The sequence below is a fragment of the Diabrotica virgifera genome, chromosome 3, assembly GCF_917563875.1.
Source record: "Diabrotica virgifera virgifera chromosome 3, PGI_DIABVI_V3a".
In the NCBI taxonomy this organism is placed as follows: domain Eukaryota; kingdom Metazoa; phylum Arthropoda; class Insecta; order Coleoptera; family Chrysomelidae; genus Diabrotica; species Diabrotica virgifera.
This window is the reverse complement of record NC_065445.1, coordinates 35,448,086-35,462,307: the sequence shown is the minus strand read 5'-3', so window position 1 is coordinate 35,462,307 and position 14,222 is coordinate 35,448,086. Positions and strand designations below refer to the sequence as shown.

Genomic DNA, 14,222 nt, shown 5'->3' with positions numbered 1-14,222 from the left:
TGTTGGTAGTATATGCTTTGAACATGATGCGAACATCATTGTTATGTGGGAAGTTGTTTGGAATTAAAAACTATATTCTAATATGCAAGTACATCCTTCTAATTAAAATTTTTTTTTTTGAAAAATTATGGATAAACATTATTTTCAGTTATTTTAATTCTGATAACTCTTATTATTAATTTTACGAAAAAAGTGCATGATTCTTAATAAAAAGTTCTGGATGGTCTAAAACCTAAAATACAATTATCTTATATCAAATTTTATCAATTTTATACGAGGTATGTCAAATAAGATAAATTTAGATCAAAAGTAAAGTACCTTTTTATCGTTCAGAATATTTCAATTGGAAGAATGTAATTACATACTGAAACATAGTTTTTAATTCTAAATATCTTTTCATAATAACAATTTTCGATATCGTGAAAAAAAAACGTATTTTACTCTTGAGCGAAATTCATATTTTTTGACATACCTCGTATAAAATTGATAAAATTTGACATAAGATGGTTGTATTTTAGGTTTTAGACCATGCAAAACTTTTGATTAAGAATCACTTTTTTTCGTAAAATTGGTAATAAGAGTTATCTGAATTAAAATAACTATGAAAATATGGTATTGCAATAACTATGAAAATAAGCTTAGTTATCCATAATTTTTCAAAAAAAAAATTTCAATTAGAAGGATGTAATTGCATACTAGAATATAGTTTTTAATTCCAAACAACTTTTCATAATAGCAATTTTCAATATTGTGAAAAATAAAGCTACTTTACTCTTGTTGATTGAAATTCAAACTTTTTGACATACCTCGTATAATATTCAGAAAATTTGATATTTGATTGTTAAATCTTAGGTTTTGGACCATGCAGAGGTTTTTATGAATAACTTTTTTTCGTAAAATTAATAATAAAAAAGTTTTCCATATGGATACAACTTTCAGGGACATACTGTAATATTAACAAAATTCCAATATGTTGACCGTGTTGACAAACAACTTAAAAGGTATGAGGGGGCGGGTCCACTTTGAGTAACAGAACAAAATTCTTCCTTATGATTGGCCAGACGTAAGAAACGCACTGTAAAAGATGAAAGTTGGTCATCTCTTCCGTTCCGTTAGTTTCTCTTACACCCCGTCATGCGCTTACGTTCATTTATAAACAAGAGTACACAAATCACAAAATTCGGTGTTGAACTTTTCCAGTGCGTCTACGCTACGTCAAACTATAAATCCAACTTTAGCAACACAAACATTTTATCCAATAATGTTCCAATAAGTTTTGTGTACTCTTCACTACAAGAAATTAACAACACTTTTTCTAACATTTCCAGGGTATGTACTTGTCAATTTTTGTACATTTGTGTGGATTTTTATTATTTTTTTCGAGCGCTTTGTCCATTTTTATCTAAATATTTGTGCACCCTCTATAATTTTTACCAGAGACCGTCACTGACATAAATTAAGTTGTGAGAGTTGTGAGGCTTGTGAGGAGGAGCGCCTAAAGATACAGTGCGGCTCCCTACTTTGCGCATGCGTCAAAATATTTACAACGTTGTCATGTTGTTTACACATTGACATCGCCGGGAAATTCAAAATGCTAGGAATCTTTTATTTTGACAAATGACATAATATTTTTGTAATGTAAATATAAAAATAACCTATAAAAATAAAATTCTATTTTGTTTTACCCTTTAGACTAGTTGTCTAAGGTTTTACCTGTACCTGTAAAAGGGTATTAAGAAAATATAAGATCATTGAAAAGAGTAAAACGTTGAATTTAATTATTTTGTCACTTAAAGAACAACATAACCATCATACAATATGGAAGTGCTATTTTAGGTTTAGAAGTTTTTAAATACTTTTGCATATTATGGGTATATAAAATGACACCATTGCAGAATCTTCAGTCAGACAGTAGTTGAAGTGCTGTATAATCAATCACAAATTGCCTCAAGAATTGTTATAGAAAGAATATTTGGTATTTTATGCAGAAAAGATTCCCCATATTAGTATGTGAAATGAGATGCAAGTTACCTTTTGTTTGAAGAATAATATCGGCTTGTATACTTTCACATAATATTGCAGTTGTTAATAGAGAAAACATTGAAATACTGGAAAAGGAGGATGCTGTTATTTAATCGAACAAGCTGTGGCAGTACCTACATTTTCAACCAGGAGCAAATCTAGTGTAACTAAATGTTGTGTGTGTGTGCGTTTGTTTTAAAAGATTATTCTTCATTTAACTCAAGCCTAAATGGTTCCCACATAACAATTTCATGTTCTTGGTAGATTCGATATTCAATATTCGATAAATAGACTATTGATTATGTATTTTAGAAAGGAACTACAACGTTAACGGGGTTTTATTGTTTCATATAGTCAATGGACTTTTAAATATGAAAAACCCGCGGAGTGCTACCATTTAAAGGGGTGAGTTTTTTAGAAAGGGGTGAATTAATCCCTAGGCACAGGACGAATTAGGGTGAGTTCTATGCACTTTTGGTACAAACACATCTGCAGGAAAATTGTTCCAGGTTAAATTTACTATCGAAACATTACATTTTAAAGTTAAAAATATTTTTTTTTACAAAAATATATTCAAAAGAAAAGCAAGAAAAAAAACTTCAATCCTTACTCTTTAAAATGACATTTAGTAGAAGTCTCTATGATTTATGATTTCCAAAATATGATTTTTCAAAGTTCGCCACTCACAGCGATTTTGGCCCATTTTCCTTGTTACTTCTCAAACATTGTTCTGTAACTTTTTTCTACGTAGCTTTAGGTATATGCAATGTTACATTTAATAGGAAAAAAGGTCAATTACCTTTAAAAAGTTTTATACTTTTAATGATTTTTGATATATTTTACGATTATTTTTAAATTTCTCATTATAACTTTTTTTATTGTATATGTAGGTATATAATTGGTAGGTATATTATTGTCTAATAAAAAAGAAAGCTTATTTTATTTACTTTAAAATGGTGTATCGTAAAAAATTCTGGGACTATTTTTAAACAAGATTGGAACCCTATGGAAAACTTTTTTATTATTAACTTTATGAAAAAAAAATTATGATATAATATGCAATCATATTTTTCTAATTGAAAAAAATAAAAAAAATTTAAAATTTTTCTCAAATTACGGATACTCTTGGATATCCTACGGATATCGTGTTTAAGAATTGTCCTAGAATTTTTTGCAATACACCATTTTAAAGTAAAGAAAATAAGCTGTATATACAATGTATATACTTAAACGTACAAGAAAAAAAGTCATAATGAGAAATTTGAAAAAGCATAACTTCCTTATAAACAACCTTATACAATAGACTATTTTAAAGGTATAGTATTTTTACTACAAAAACGTTATTACGTAGGTCAAAATTTTTGACGTAAGAGAACTGTCAAAACATTAGAATGTGACTTTTCATTATTGCCGTGTTTATAATAAACATAGCAATAATGAAAAGTCACATTCTAATGTTTTGACAGTTCTCTTACGTCAAAAATTTTGACCTACGTAATAACGTTTTTGTAGTAAAAATACTATAATTAATTTCTCTTTCTACTATTGCATATACGTAGAAATGCGCACGAAATAGTTATAGAACAATGTTTGCGAAATAATGGGGAAAATTGCCCAAAAATGCTGTGAGCGACAAACTTAGAAAAATCCTATTTCGGAAACTATAAATCTTAGAGAATTTTACCAAACTTCATTTTAAAGAGGAAGGATGGAAGTTATTTTTCGCTAAAGCAATGCCTATACCTATATCCCTGTGGAAAATAGTTATGGGGCTAAAAACAAAATTGCTTTCTTTCGTGTTTTTTTCTTGCTTTTATTTTGAATATATTATTTTTGTAAAAAAAAATATTTTTGACTTTAAAATGTGATGTTTGGATAGTAAATTTAACCTGGAACAATTTTCCTGTAGATGTGTTTATATCAAAAGTGCATAGAACTCACCCTAATTCGCCCTGTGACTAGGGACTAATTCACCCCTTTCTCAAAAACTCACTCATTTCAATGGTAGCACTCCATGGTTTTTTCTAATTTAGAGACAGATATGAGACAATAAAATCCCGTTAACGTTGTAGTTCCTTTTAGTTCTCTTATTTTGAACATAATCAATAGCCTAAAAGGTTTATTCCAAGAATAAACTTTTACGAATATTCTAAGTAACTACATACATGAATGTGCTCAGTATATTTGGTCTGAGAATATTCTTCGAAGTATATGCAAAAAACATGAAATTTAGAATGTTTTTATAGTACATGCTATGCTTCTACTACACACATACTAAAAAGAATATATTCCGACGAATGTTGGTAGTGTATGCTTCGAACATGAAAGGAAAATCATTGTTATGTAGTATAATGTTGATAGTTTTATTTTTATTGGACTGCAGTTTGTTAATAAATTTATAAATAAATAGGTATATTATATTGGTGACTGATTTGATTTTAAGTATTTTATTATTAGCAATTTATAAATACATGATATTGGTGTTTGATTTTGAGTATCCTTTAAAATTTATTTTATATCTCATTCTGTTAAAAGGCCTTCCACAACTAGCAAAAATGTATGAACAAGGAAGTTATTTTAAAGGACAAAAATAATAATAGAAAAATTAGCTTTATGGTGTTTTTTTTATTAATTTTTTTGACAGTATGTTTAAATAAACAAATGCTGATGACATGAAAATGAAAGTGTAATACATACTTTTGGCTCAAAACTTTATAGATTATGGGACTTATGTCCCCGTTAAACCTCGGTTAGCTAATCGGGACAGAAAAGTACCTCTTTGGGCCTCTTGCGTTGTAATATCATGTATAATCATAATATCATCATCATTGGCTCCGCAACCCATGGTGGGTCTTGACCTGTTCCAGAATCAGCTTCCTATCCCTCACCTTGGCTTTCCAATTTCGCACTCCTAATCATAATAATAAGTACAATTGTGTTTATGTCTATGTTATGCATACATTTCTGTCCTGATTAAACCCCGGTTAGCTAATGGCGGTTTAACCGGGACATAAAGTACCGGCCCTACATCTAAATAATAAAGGATTAAAATTCCAAAAACCTTTGTTTTATTGTATTAACCTGTTTATATTGTTAATGCCATACGTATATTATGTTATATCTGTTGAATTGAACTGTACTTTTTAATCCAGAATTTTAACAAATCCTAAGCTTTTCCACAATTTCACAAGCATATTTGTGCATTCAAATTAATTGAAATTACATCTTATATATCTATACCTACTAAAAATATTTATTTCTACACAAAAATGTCTAAATTAATAATTATAAAGAATGTCTATGTGATTCTTGTAATTAACAGTTTAAAATTATTTACAAATTATATTTATAGCTTCAATAAATGTCCTTGTTTCATATTGATTTGGGTCAAACCATGCATAATCTGTATCTGAGAATAAACTTTTATTTAGGAATCCTTTAAGGACATACATAACCAACTTAGATCCAAATATCCAAAATATAAAAATAAATCCAATATCCAATAATCCGATCAAAGATGTGACAGTGACAAATACAAAATACAATTGAAGTTAGACGCGTTTCTTGTTTCTCAACGTAATTTGTCCTTCAAACTATCTCGGAAACGGCAACGTTGGAGTTGAGGACACGCACGCGCAAATTAGGGAGCCGCTCCTCTTGTGAGGTAGCAACATGTCATATGTCATGTAGCCGCAGCCTGCGCAGACGCAGAATATTTATTTCGATTCAACATGTCATCAAACAACGATCGATAAAGTGATTTTTTCTGTTTAAATTTACAACTGAAATTTGTTAATAAAATTGAATTGAATATGGAAATGAAGCAAGAGGCTAGTGAGACAACTTATAAAATAGAAACAGATTCTGAGGCTTCTGGTGTTCCTTTGGATGTCTTCAAAATTGAAATAAAGGAAGAACTTAAGAGAGAAACTGTAAATGAAGCATATTATGATTGTTTAGAGTCAAATGTGTCCTCCGTAAAAACTGAAGTAGAACAAGATGAATATAAATTTACACCATTTGAAGAAAAACACACAACAAATGAAGAGGGTAAGTAATTATATCTATGGATACAATACACCAGTTCCAAAGTGTAAAGTCAAAAACAAAAATCCCTGTTCGTTTTTTTTTTAAATAGGAGTAACTATGTAACATAAGAAGATCGATTTACAAAGGGTAAACATATTTTTCGCCGCAATTTTCAAAACATCGTAATTGTTAATGGTCGCTGCATATTATCATGCATGTAGCGTTTCCAGCATGTAGCATAGTCTCCGAAAAACCTGATTTTACTGACAGGTTTCTGATAGGATATGTTCCAGACAGTGTGAATTATCCATATTTAAAACCAGTTTAATTATATGAAGGGTCAGAGGGAAAAACGGCGAATGTCAATTTTTGGTCATTTTGCTATTTTTGTGCAATATGTTAGATTAGAAAGAGTACGATCAACCTGTGAATGGCCAAGGGGAAATAAAGATGATAACCGTCTTAAAACCATGTCAAAAGATTGGACACAAGGGTTAAAAACAATGAATATGTAACTTTATTTCTCATTTTACCAAAAATGCTTGCAGATAGACATTTATCGTTCTTCTCCAAAACCCTTTTATTTTTCTGAAACTTAAACGCTACATGCATGATAGTATGCAGTGACCTTTATACAGTGGAGTCCCAGTAATCTGAAATAATTGGGACCGAACCCATTTCATATTACTGAATTTTTCGGGTTAAACAGATCTTCTTAAAACACTCTTAATAAAAAAATAATGTAATTAATTTGCTTATCACAGTATCACTATATTACAGTACTTTCGCTTTGAATGCAATAAAAACCCTATGATAATAAGAACGAAGTAATGAACTCTGTAATAGAATACATTTATCTGAGATGTACAATTACACACCGTTTTTCGAGACAACAAGTTGGAATTAATAATAGAAATTTATCCTGGGCCCAGCGCTTCTTAATTTTTTGTTTAAAAAATATATAATTTACTAGGTAGTAGTAGAGGCTAAGAATTTGTGAATGAAAAAGTTATAAGGAACTCCTGGAGAAAAATTTGGCCAAGCTTACTTACGAAGAAGTGCCAGATCTAGAGGCTGAAGAAACCAATTTGTTAAGGAACCTTTTGCATAATATTCCTGGCTGTGAAGATGCGAATAACAATTATGTAGAATGTAGAAGAATGGGTGCGAGGTGATGATGATGGCCGAGAAATGATGATAGCAGATCATTGAAGTGGATACAGAAGAACCTTCAAAACCCCTCTGATGAAAGTGTTGGGAAAGAAGAGGTTCAACAGCGAACAGCAGGTAACTCACACAAACACTGTGGCTCCTTTTGATCTAGCGCTACTCTATGTAGAGCAACACTCCACTCCCACGGCAGTGGATACCATGTTTTGAGGAGCTGGCATAATTTAGCTTCGAGGGAGAGGAATTCTTCATTAAAGCAAAGAAATTTAATTGATTTTTTCAAAAAAAGTAAAATTTGAGATAATAATAATAATAAGTACTTGAAATAATATTTTATTGTCATTTTTAGATGTATAAAGTAGTGGTTCTTAGAGTAACTGCCTATTTATTTTCCCCAAATCATGTTTCGGATTAAGCTTATTTTCAGATTACGGAAGTTCGGATAAGCAGGGCTTTACTGTAATATATTTTGAATTTTTATGAAGTTATACTTCTTTAGGCCCGATTGGGAACATGTTAAGAGTGAATTTTTATAAAAACAGCAGTATGAGGTAAAGTAAATTGAAGTGTGAAAAAAATATATTAGTGTTTTTAATAAATACTTACTATATTATAATTTTTGTGTCTTTGGATGTGTCTTCGTTGGGAATAGGATAATAAATCATCCTATTAGAGGTAAAACTCACTAAGAGCACTTTTTTGAGAAATTGACATTTTCATCAATTTGAACTAAATATGGTACTGCCCAGCCCTGGAGAAGTCACCTGGGGCTCTAACCCTTCTAATTGCTAAGATAATTTATGGTACAATTCACTAAGTGCATTACTGTGAATTTCGATTTCAGAGCAAAACTCATTAAAACATATTATTGCACTTAGTGAATTTTTCCTTCCAATCTGGAGTGCAATATTGTGAATTTCGGTTTCAGAGTAAAACTTATTATTGCACTTAGTGAATTTTTCCTGACAATCTGGAATGCTGAATCTGTACTTAGTGATCTTTACAACAACAATACATTAGATAACATAATCTATTTTGCGATTAAGCAGGCGACTTGTGTGTTTGTTACATTGTATTGTTGAAACTGTACATTATATTTGTGTGCATTATCTGTTCAGCGATTCATTAAAAAAATATGAGCTTAAATTTCTTTGTAACAGTGATAGCTTATAAAAAAATTCAGTTCATTAATTGAATCACATATTCTGGGACCCAAAATAGATCGATTGAACCTGACTTACCTTAGTACAAATATGCACATAAAAAAAGTTATAGCCCTTTGAAGTTACAAAATAAAAATCGATTTTTTCCAATATATCGAAAACTATTAGAGATATTTTATTGAAAATTGACGTGTTGTATTATTATGACATGTGTGTTATCTTAAAAATAAATTATAGTCAAATTTGTGCACCCCATAAAAATTTTATGGGGGTTTTGTTCCCTTAAACCCCCCAAACTTTTGTGTACGTTCCAGTTAAATTATTATTGTGGTACCTTTAGTTAAACACAATGTTTTTAAACCTTTTTTGCCTCTTAGTATTTTTTCGATAAGCCAGTTTTTATGGAGATGCGGCTTTTTTTAATGTTTACATAAAAATTTTATGGGTGTTTTGTTCCTTTAAATCCCCCAAATCATTGTGTACGTTCCAATTAAAGTATTATTTCGGTACCATTAGTTGAACATAGTGTTTTTAAAACTTTTTTCCTCTTACACCACTCTTTTTCCAAATACACCTAAAAATGTAAATTAAAAATAAATTGTCATATTATTACCAGGTATACGTAACCATATACAAATATGTGGCAGATTTGACAAATATTTAAAATATCTCAAAAAAATGGACTTTTCGAAAAAGTACTAGGAGACAAAAACATTGTGTTTAACTGATTGTACTACAACAATACAGTAGAACCCCGCAAATCCGAACAAATTGGGGGGACAGCCTGTTCAGATTCTGAAAAGTTCGGATTATCCGAAAGTTAGCCTTAACTAGTATGTAAGTAGTTCAAAGCTTTCATTGTGATTTTGAGTAACCAAACGTTCTCGCAAGAGTGTGGACAATATTTTTGGACTCAAGTTGACTACGAGAGAACCAAAGTAAGTTTGTGTTTAACCTTTATAAACACTTTGTAAACATATATATTAAAGTATAATATTTATTTTTAAGAAATTTTAAATGTCAAAGTCCTAGTAATCCTACATTGTCCAATTTTCTGGCTTTACTCAGTATAATAAACATGTTTTTAAGTTTTTGTCTTGAATTTTTAAATTTTTTTCACTTTCCGTTGGTTCGGATTTGCCGAAAGTTCGGATTAGCGGGGTTCGGATTTACGGGGTTCTACTGTAGTTTAATTGGAGCATACACAAAAGTTTGGGGAGGTTTAAGGGAACGAAACCCCCTTAAAATTTTTATGGGATCTACAAATTTCACTATAATTTATTTTTAAGGTGTTCCTGTCATAATAATTCAACACCTCCATTTTCAATAAAATATCTCTAATAGTTTTCGATATATTGGAAAAAATCGATTTTTATTTTGTAACTTCAAACAGCTATAACTTTTTTATGTGCATATTTGTACTAAGGTAAATTAGGTTCACTCAATCTATTTTTGGTCCCAGAATATGTGATTCAATTAATGACCTGTATTTTTGTTACACCCTGTATAAAGAGTACCTAACATAATCTATTTTGCGATTAAGCAGGCGACTTTTGTGGCTGTCATAAATGCCGAAAGAATTGCATTTATTTTCGAAGAATGAAACTAATTGTTCATTTTTTAAATAATAGACTGTTATTTCTGATAGTTCGTTTGTTGTAAGTCAGCGAAATTTTATTGAGACAAATTCATTAACTTCTCAATATCCAATAATTGTGTTCAAGGAAAAACTCATCAAGTACAAAATGTAGTTAGTGAGTTTTACCTCTAATAGGATATCAATATCCAATAAAATTGTGTTCATGGAAAAACTCATCAAGTACAAAAATTTATCTAATATTGATTGTATCATAGTTCCTGTCACGAAATATGCCTTAAAATATCTGTTTTTATTTATTCTTTAAAGTTGCATTACAAAAATTCCAATATTCGAGTCAGGTTAATTTAAAAAAAGAATGTGTGTGTACTTTGTACGCACGTAAGAAGATATTCTTCTATTATATAATAGGTAATTTAAACGAAGTAAATATACTTAAAAGGTTATTTGTACTTATTTTATTTAAAAATCAAACTAACTTTCTTATCTACCACTTTCAAAAAAGAAGAATATCTTCAAAAATTATATAATAATATAATATATAATATAATAAAATATAAAATAAAAAAAATAATAACTTGCTTGGGGCTTGAACCCACTTCACGTCTACCGCGCCGTACGAAAGTTGACGGCATTTCAAACTGCACCACATTCGCGTATACGTCATGTGGGAATATACACAAACTAAACGTTTACACCATAAATTTATATGAATTTAATAAAATTATTAGTTTGATTTTTGTCGAAATAAAATACAACAAAATATAGAGTAAGAAAACGATATATGAGATGAAGATTTGTAGAAAGTTTGTTCGTAATCAGATTATGTAAATTAAAGCATTGCCTACTAATAGGTAACTACATTATTTTGTTTACATTTTCCAAATAGATAGGTATTGAAACTATTAGGTATTTCCAACTGAAACATTTAGAATTACGTACCTGCGGCTTTTCAAAACTATTTAAAAAGTCACGATAATTATAAATTTGATTTTATTTCTGTCTACACATCAATAAAAACTAATATTATACAATATTTTTGTTTACCGATAACCCCCATATTGAACAATTATTATTGACAGATCATTTCAAAATTTCAACACCCAATCAGAGCTCGTATAACGACTAATACCATACTGTCGGTGTGCGCATGCGTGCGGATCAATCAAATTTTACCCTCAATCGATTCGCCGCTAAAGAAGAATATCTTCAAAAACAATTTGTACCTTTAAATCGATTTTTCTCAACTTTGTGAAAAGTGTAGTTAGTGAGCTTTACCTCTAATAGGACAAAATATTAAAATATGATGAAAAGAAAATTAGAAATTGGTGTAAAAAATCTGACATTTTTTAGATATTCTACAATTCATCAAGAAAAAAGCAATTGCGGGGAGGGTATAGTTCATAAAAAATAACGTGATAACGTTATTTTTAATTTTTGGTAGTATTTAAAGTACTAAAATTAGTTTAATATTTAAATAAAAACACAATTAAACTTTATAAAATATATATTTAATTCGTTGAAATCACAATAATAGAAGTATAACTTCTTACGTGCGTACAAAATACATAGGTACACTCTTTTTTTATAGCTTTGATCTTATTAGCTGGTAATGTGAATTACATTTAAAGGGAAATAAGGATAATCAATAATACACAAAGATACTTAGAAATTAGGATTTACTGGTTGTGTTTACCAAAAGCAAATTTTAATAATAATTTTAACTTATGAAAAAATGATGATAATACATGTAGGTATCAAATATCGTCGGTATACTGCTAAAACCAGGTAAATGACAAATTTTAAAATATTGAGTTAAGTGTACCAAAATTCTCAGCCTTTTACGCTCTAGATGCAGGTAAAACCCAATAAATGATACGACTTACCATTCAGCAGATAATTTGTGTAATAAACAAATAAGTTACACCTAAACAACTTTTCATTTTCAAATAAAACAATATATCGCTACTTATTTCCATAAAATCAAAGTTATGTTGCATGTAAAACCAACTAAGCGCATATATATATATATATATATATATATATATATATATATATATATATATATATATATATATTTGCCGGACAACAATATATTTCTACTGCTGTATATCTACCATATTCAGTAAAAATATGATAAATGTCTTTAATACAGTGTGATTTATTTTGATTAACAGGTAAAACCCGGTAAGTGATCGCACCACGATCTTAAATTTAGGTGTAATCAGCTAGGTCTCTTAACTTGCTCAAACTAATGATAGAATATTATTTCTGATATATGCATCTTCCACTAGCATATCGAATATCAAACACAACTGGTCCGCTTAATTCAAAATAAAGCACTAAACTTTAAAAACCTTTTTTCTCCATTCGGTATTTCGACATTTACCTGGTTTTCGCAGAATACCGACGATATATTAAAATATGTTCACGTTTTTATTGATCGTCTTTAATATCTGAGAAAATAGAGTCTTCGCTACTACTGTTTTCATCAGCAGAGGTTATAAAAGGTTACGGCAGAAGACCAGTTAATCCATCCAACAGTTTGTGCTGCCGTTTTTTCGTCAGTGACATTCCAGTTCTTTTGCCTGTACTTGTGCTTCCATTACCATAAGTAAGGCATCCATACTTAATATAACTTGCAAAATATAAACAATATATCTAATTATAGTTATAAGAAGAATAATTTCCAATAAAAATGACAAGAAAACTCACGAAAAGATCAAAAATATATACACACCAAAAATCAGTAACTCAGTAGTTCTCAATATTGACACTTCAGACAAACTTCAAAATTTGACAGATATTGCTTGTGTGTGTATTCGGCTTTATTTCGACCAATCAGCAGGCTTTATTTTTCACGAGATTGTTTAAATCACTCCTATTTAAAAAATGGACTATAGTTAGGAGACAACAGGGTAACAACTCGAAATTGTTACACTTTGGAACTAAAATACTTACTTTTTATGCGAAAAGAATATTATATTAGTGTTTTTAGTAAATATATTTATTAGGTATAATTTTTGTGTCTTTGGATTTGTCTTTCTTGGGAATAAGATAATAAATATTATTAAAACATTTTTATATAATTCACTTGGTATATTAATTTATCACTATGCCTGACAAATCCTGGAATCAAGTATTAACATAGCGAAATTAGGTCAGTGGTAGAGCATAACTTTTTTAGAAAGTATGTAATAAAATCAGTTTAATATTTAAATAAAATACAAACAGTTTTGAGTATATTTATTTATACCTACACATAGTGATGTAAAATTTCTGGGAAGATTCAAACGCCGGAAAGTTTCCGGAAACTTTCAGGGAATATTGGAAACTTTCGGAAACTTATGGAAATATTGTATTTTTATTTAAATTCTTATAATAAACCATACAAATCAGTAGTTATCTTTATTTATTGTTGTAGTACTCCGACTACAGAAAAAATCTGTTAAAAATTAAACGTCCAAACTTACGTCCTTACTTAAAATTTAATTAACTTAATTTAAAAAATACTCTGATTATTTGTTATTAGTCATTATAATTAAAACTTAAAAAGTTATTTTATTTAAAAATATTTTAAAATAAAAAAGATATTTCCTTTTTTCTAATTTAGATAAGCATTCGTTTCCTCAGACTTACTGATTGGAAGTACATAATGGAATATTTTCGGTAAAAATATTTTCTATATCCTTAAATGCCTCGACAACCTGGGATATTTTAAACATATTGCCTTCCAATAAAGTAATCCATTTCACAATTGGTGTTAGCACAACTGCTACTTTTTGCAACTTTATCCAAAATATTTCATCCAGACAGTTTCGTTTAATATTCCGTGAACATTTTTAATGTTCTCCCTCTATGACCATAATCATTTGTAAAGCACTTTAAGACGCAATAAGGCTATTTATCCAGTTAAAGATTGAACCCTACCTAGTTTTTTCAGGAAGTTTTAATGATATAACCTTATTGTAGTTGTGAAGCTGGATTTTATTATATCGGGCAAGAGATATTTGGGAACTGGTTACATTTTTATTATAAAAATAATGAAGCTAATATTTAAATTTTCAATTAAATGTAAATTAAAATCAACAAATCATTCAACCACAACAATTGGCAGTTGTGTAGGTTAGCCGGTCGTGTGAATTAAATAACGCTACTTCCACGTAAATTCACGTCACGTCATGTCACTGACTCTTATGTCCAAAAGCCTCTTGGAAATATTCTCAAAAGTTCTCTGAAAT

The 14,222-nt window shown here is 29.4% G+C and overlaps 1 protein-coding gene across 1 annotated transcript in view; it reads left to right on the top strand.

Moving 5' to 3' along the window:
- Positions 1-5,510: 5,510 nt before the first annotated feature.
- The window catches only part of LOC114345132 (zinc finger protein 271-like), a 33,451-nt gene continuing 24,739 nt past the window's right edge, over positions 5,511-14,222 (top strand). Inside the window, exon 1 of the mRNA XM_050647431.1 lies at positions 5,511-6,072. Within this exon, the coding sequence (XP_050503388.1) occupies positions 5,835-6,072 (238 nt within the window). The 5' untranslated portion in view covers positions 5,511-5,834. The remainder of the gene's footprint in view (positions 6,073-14,222) is intronic.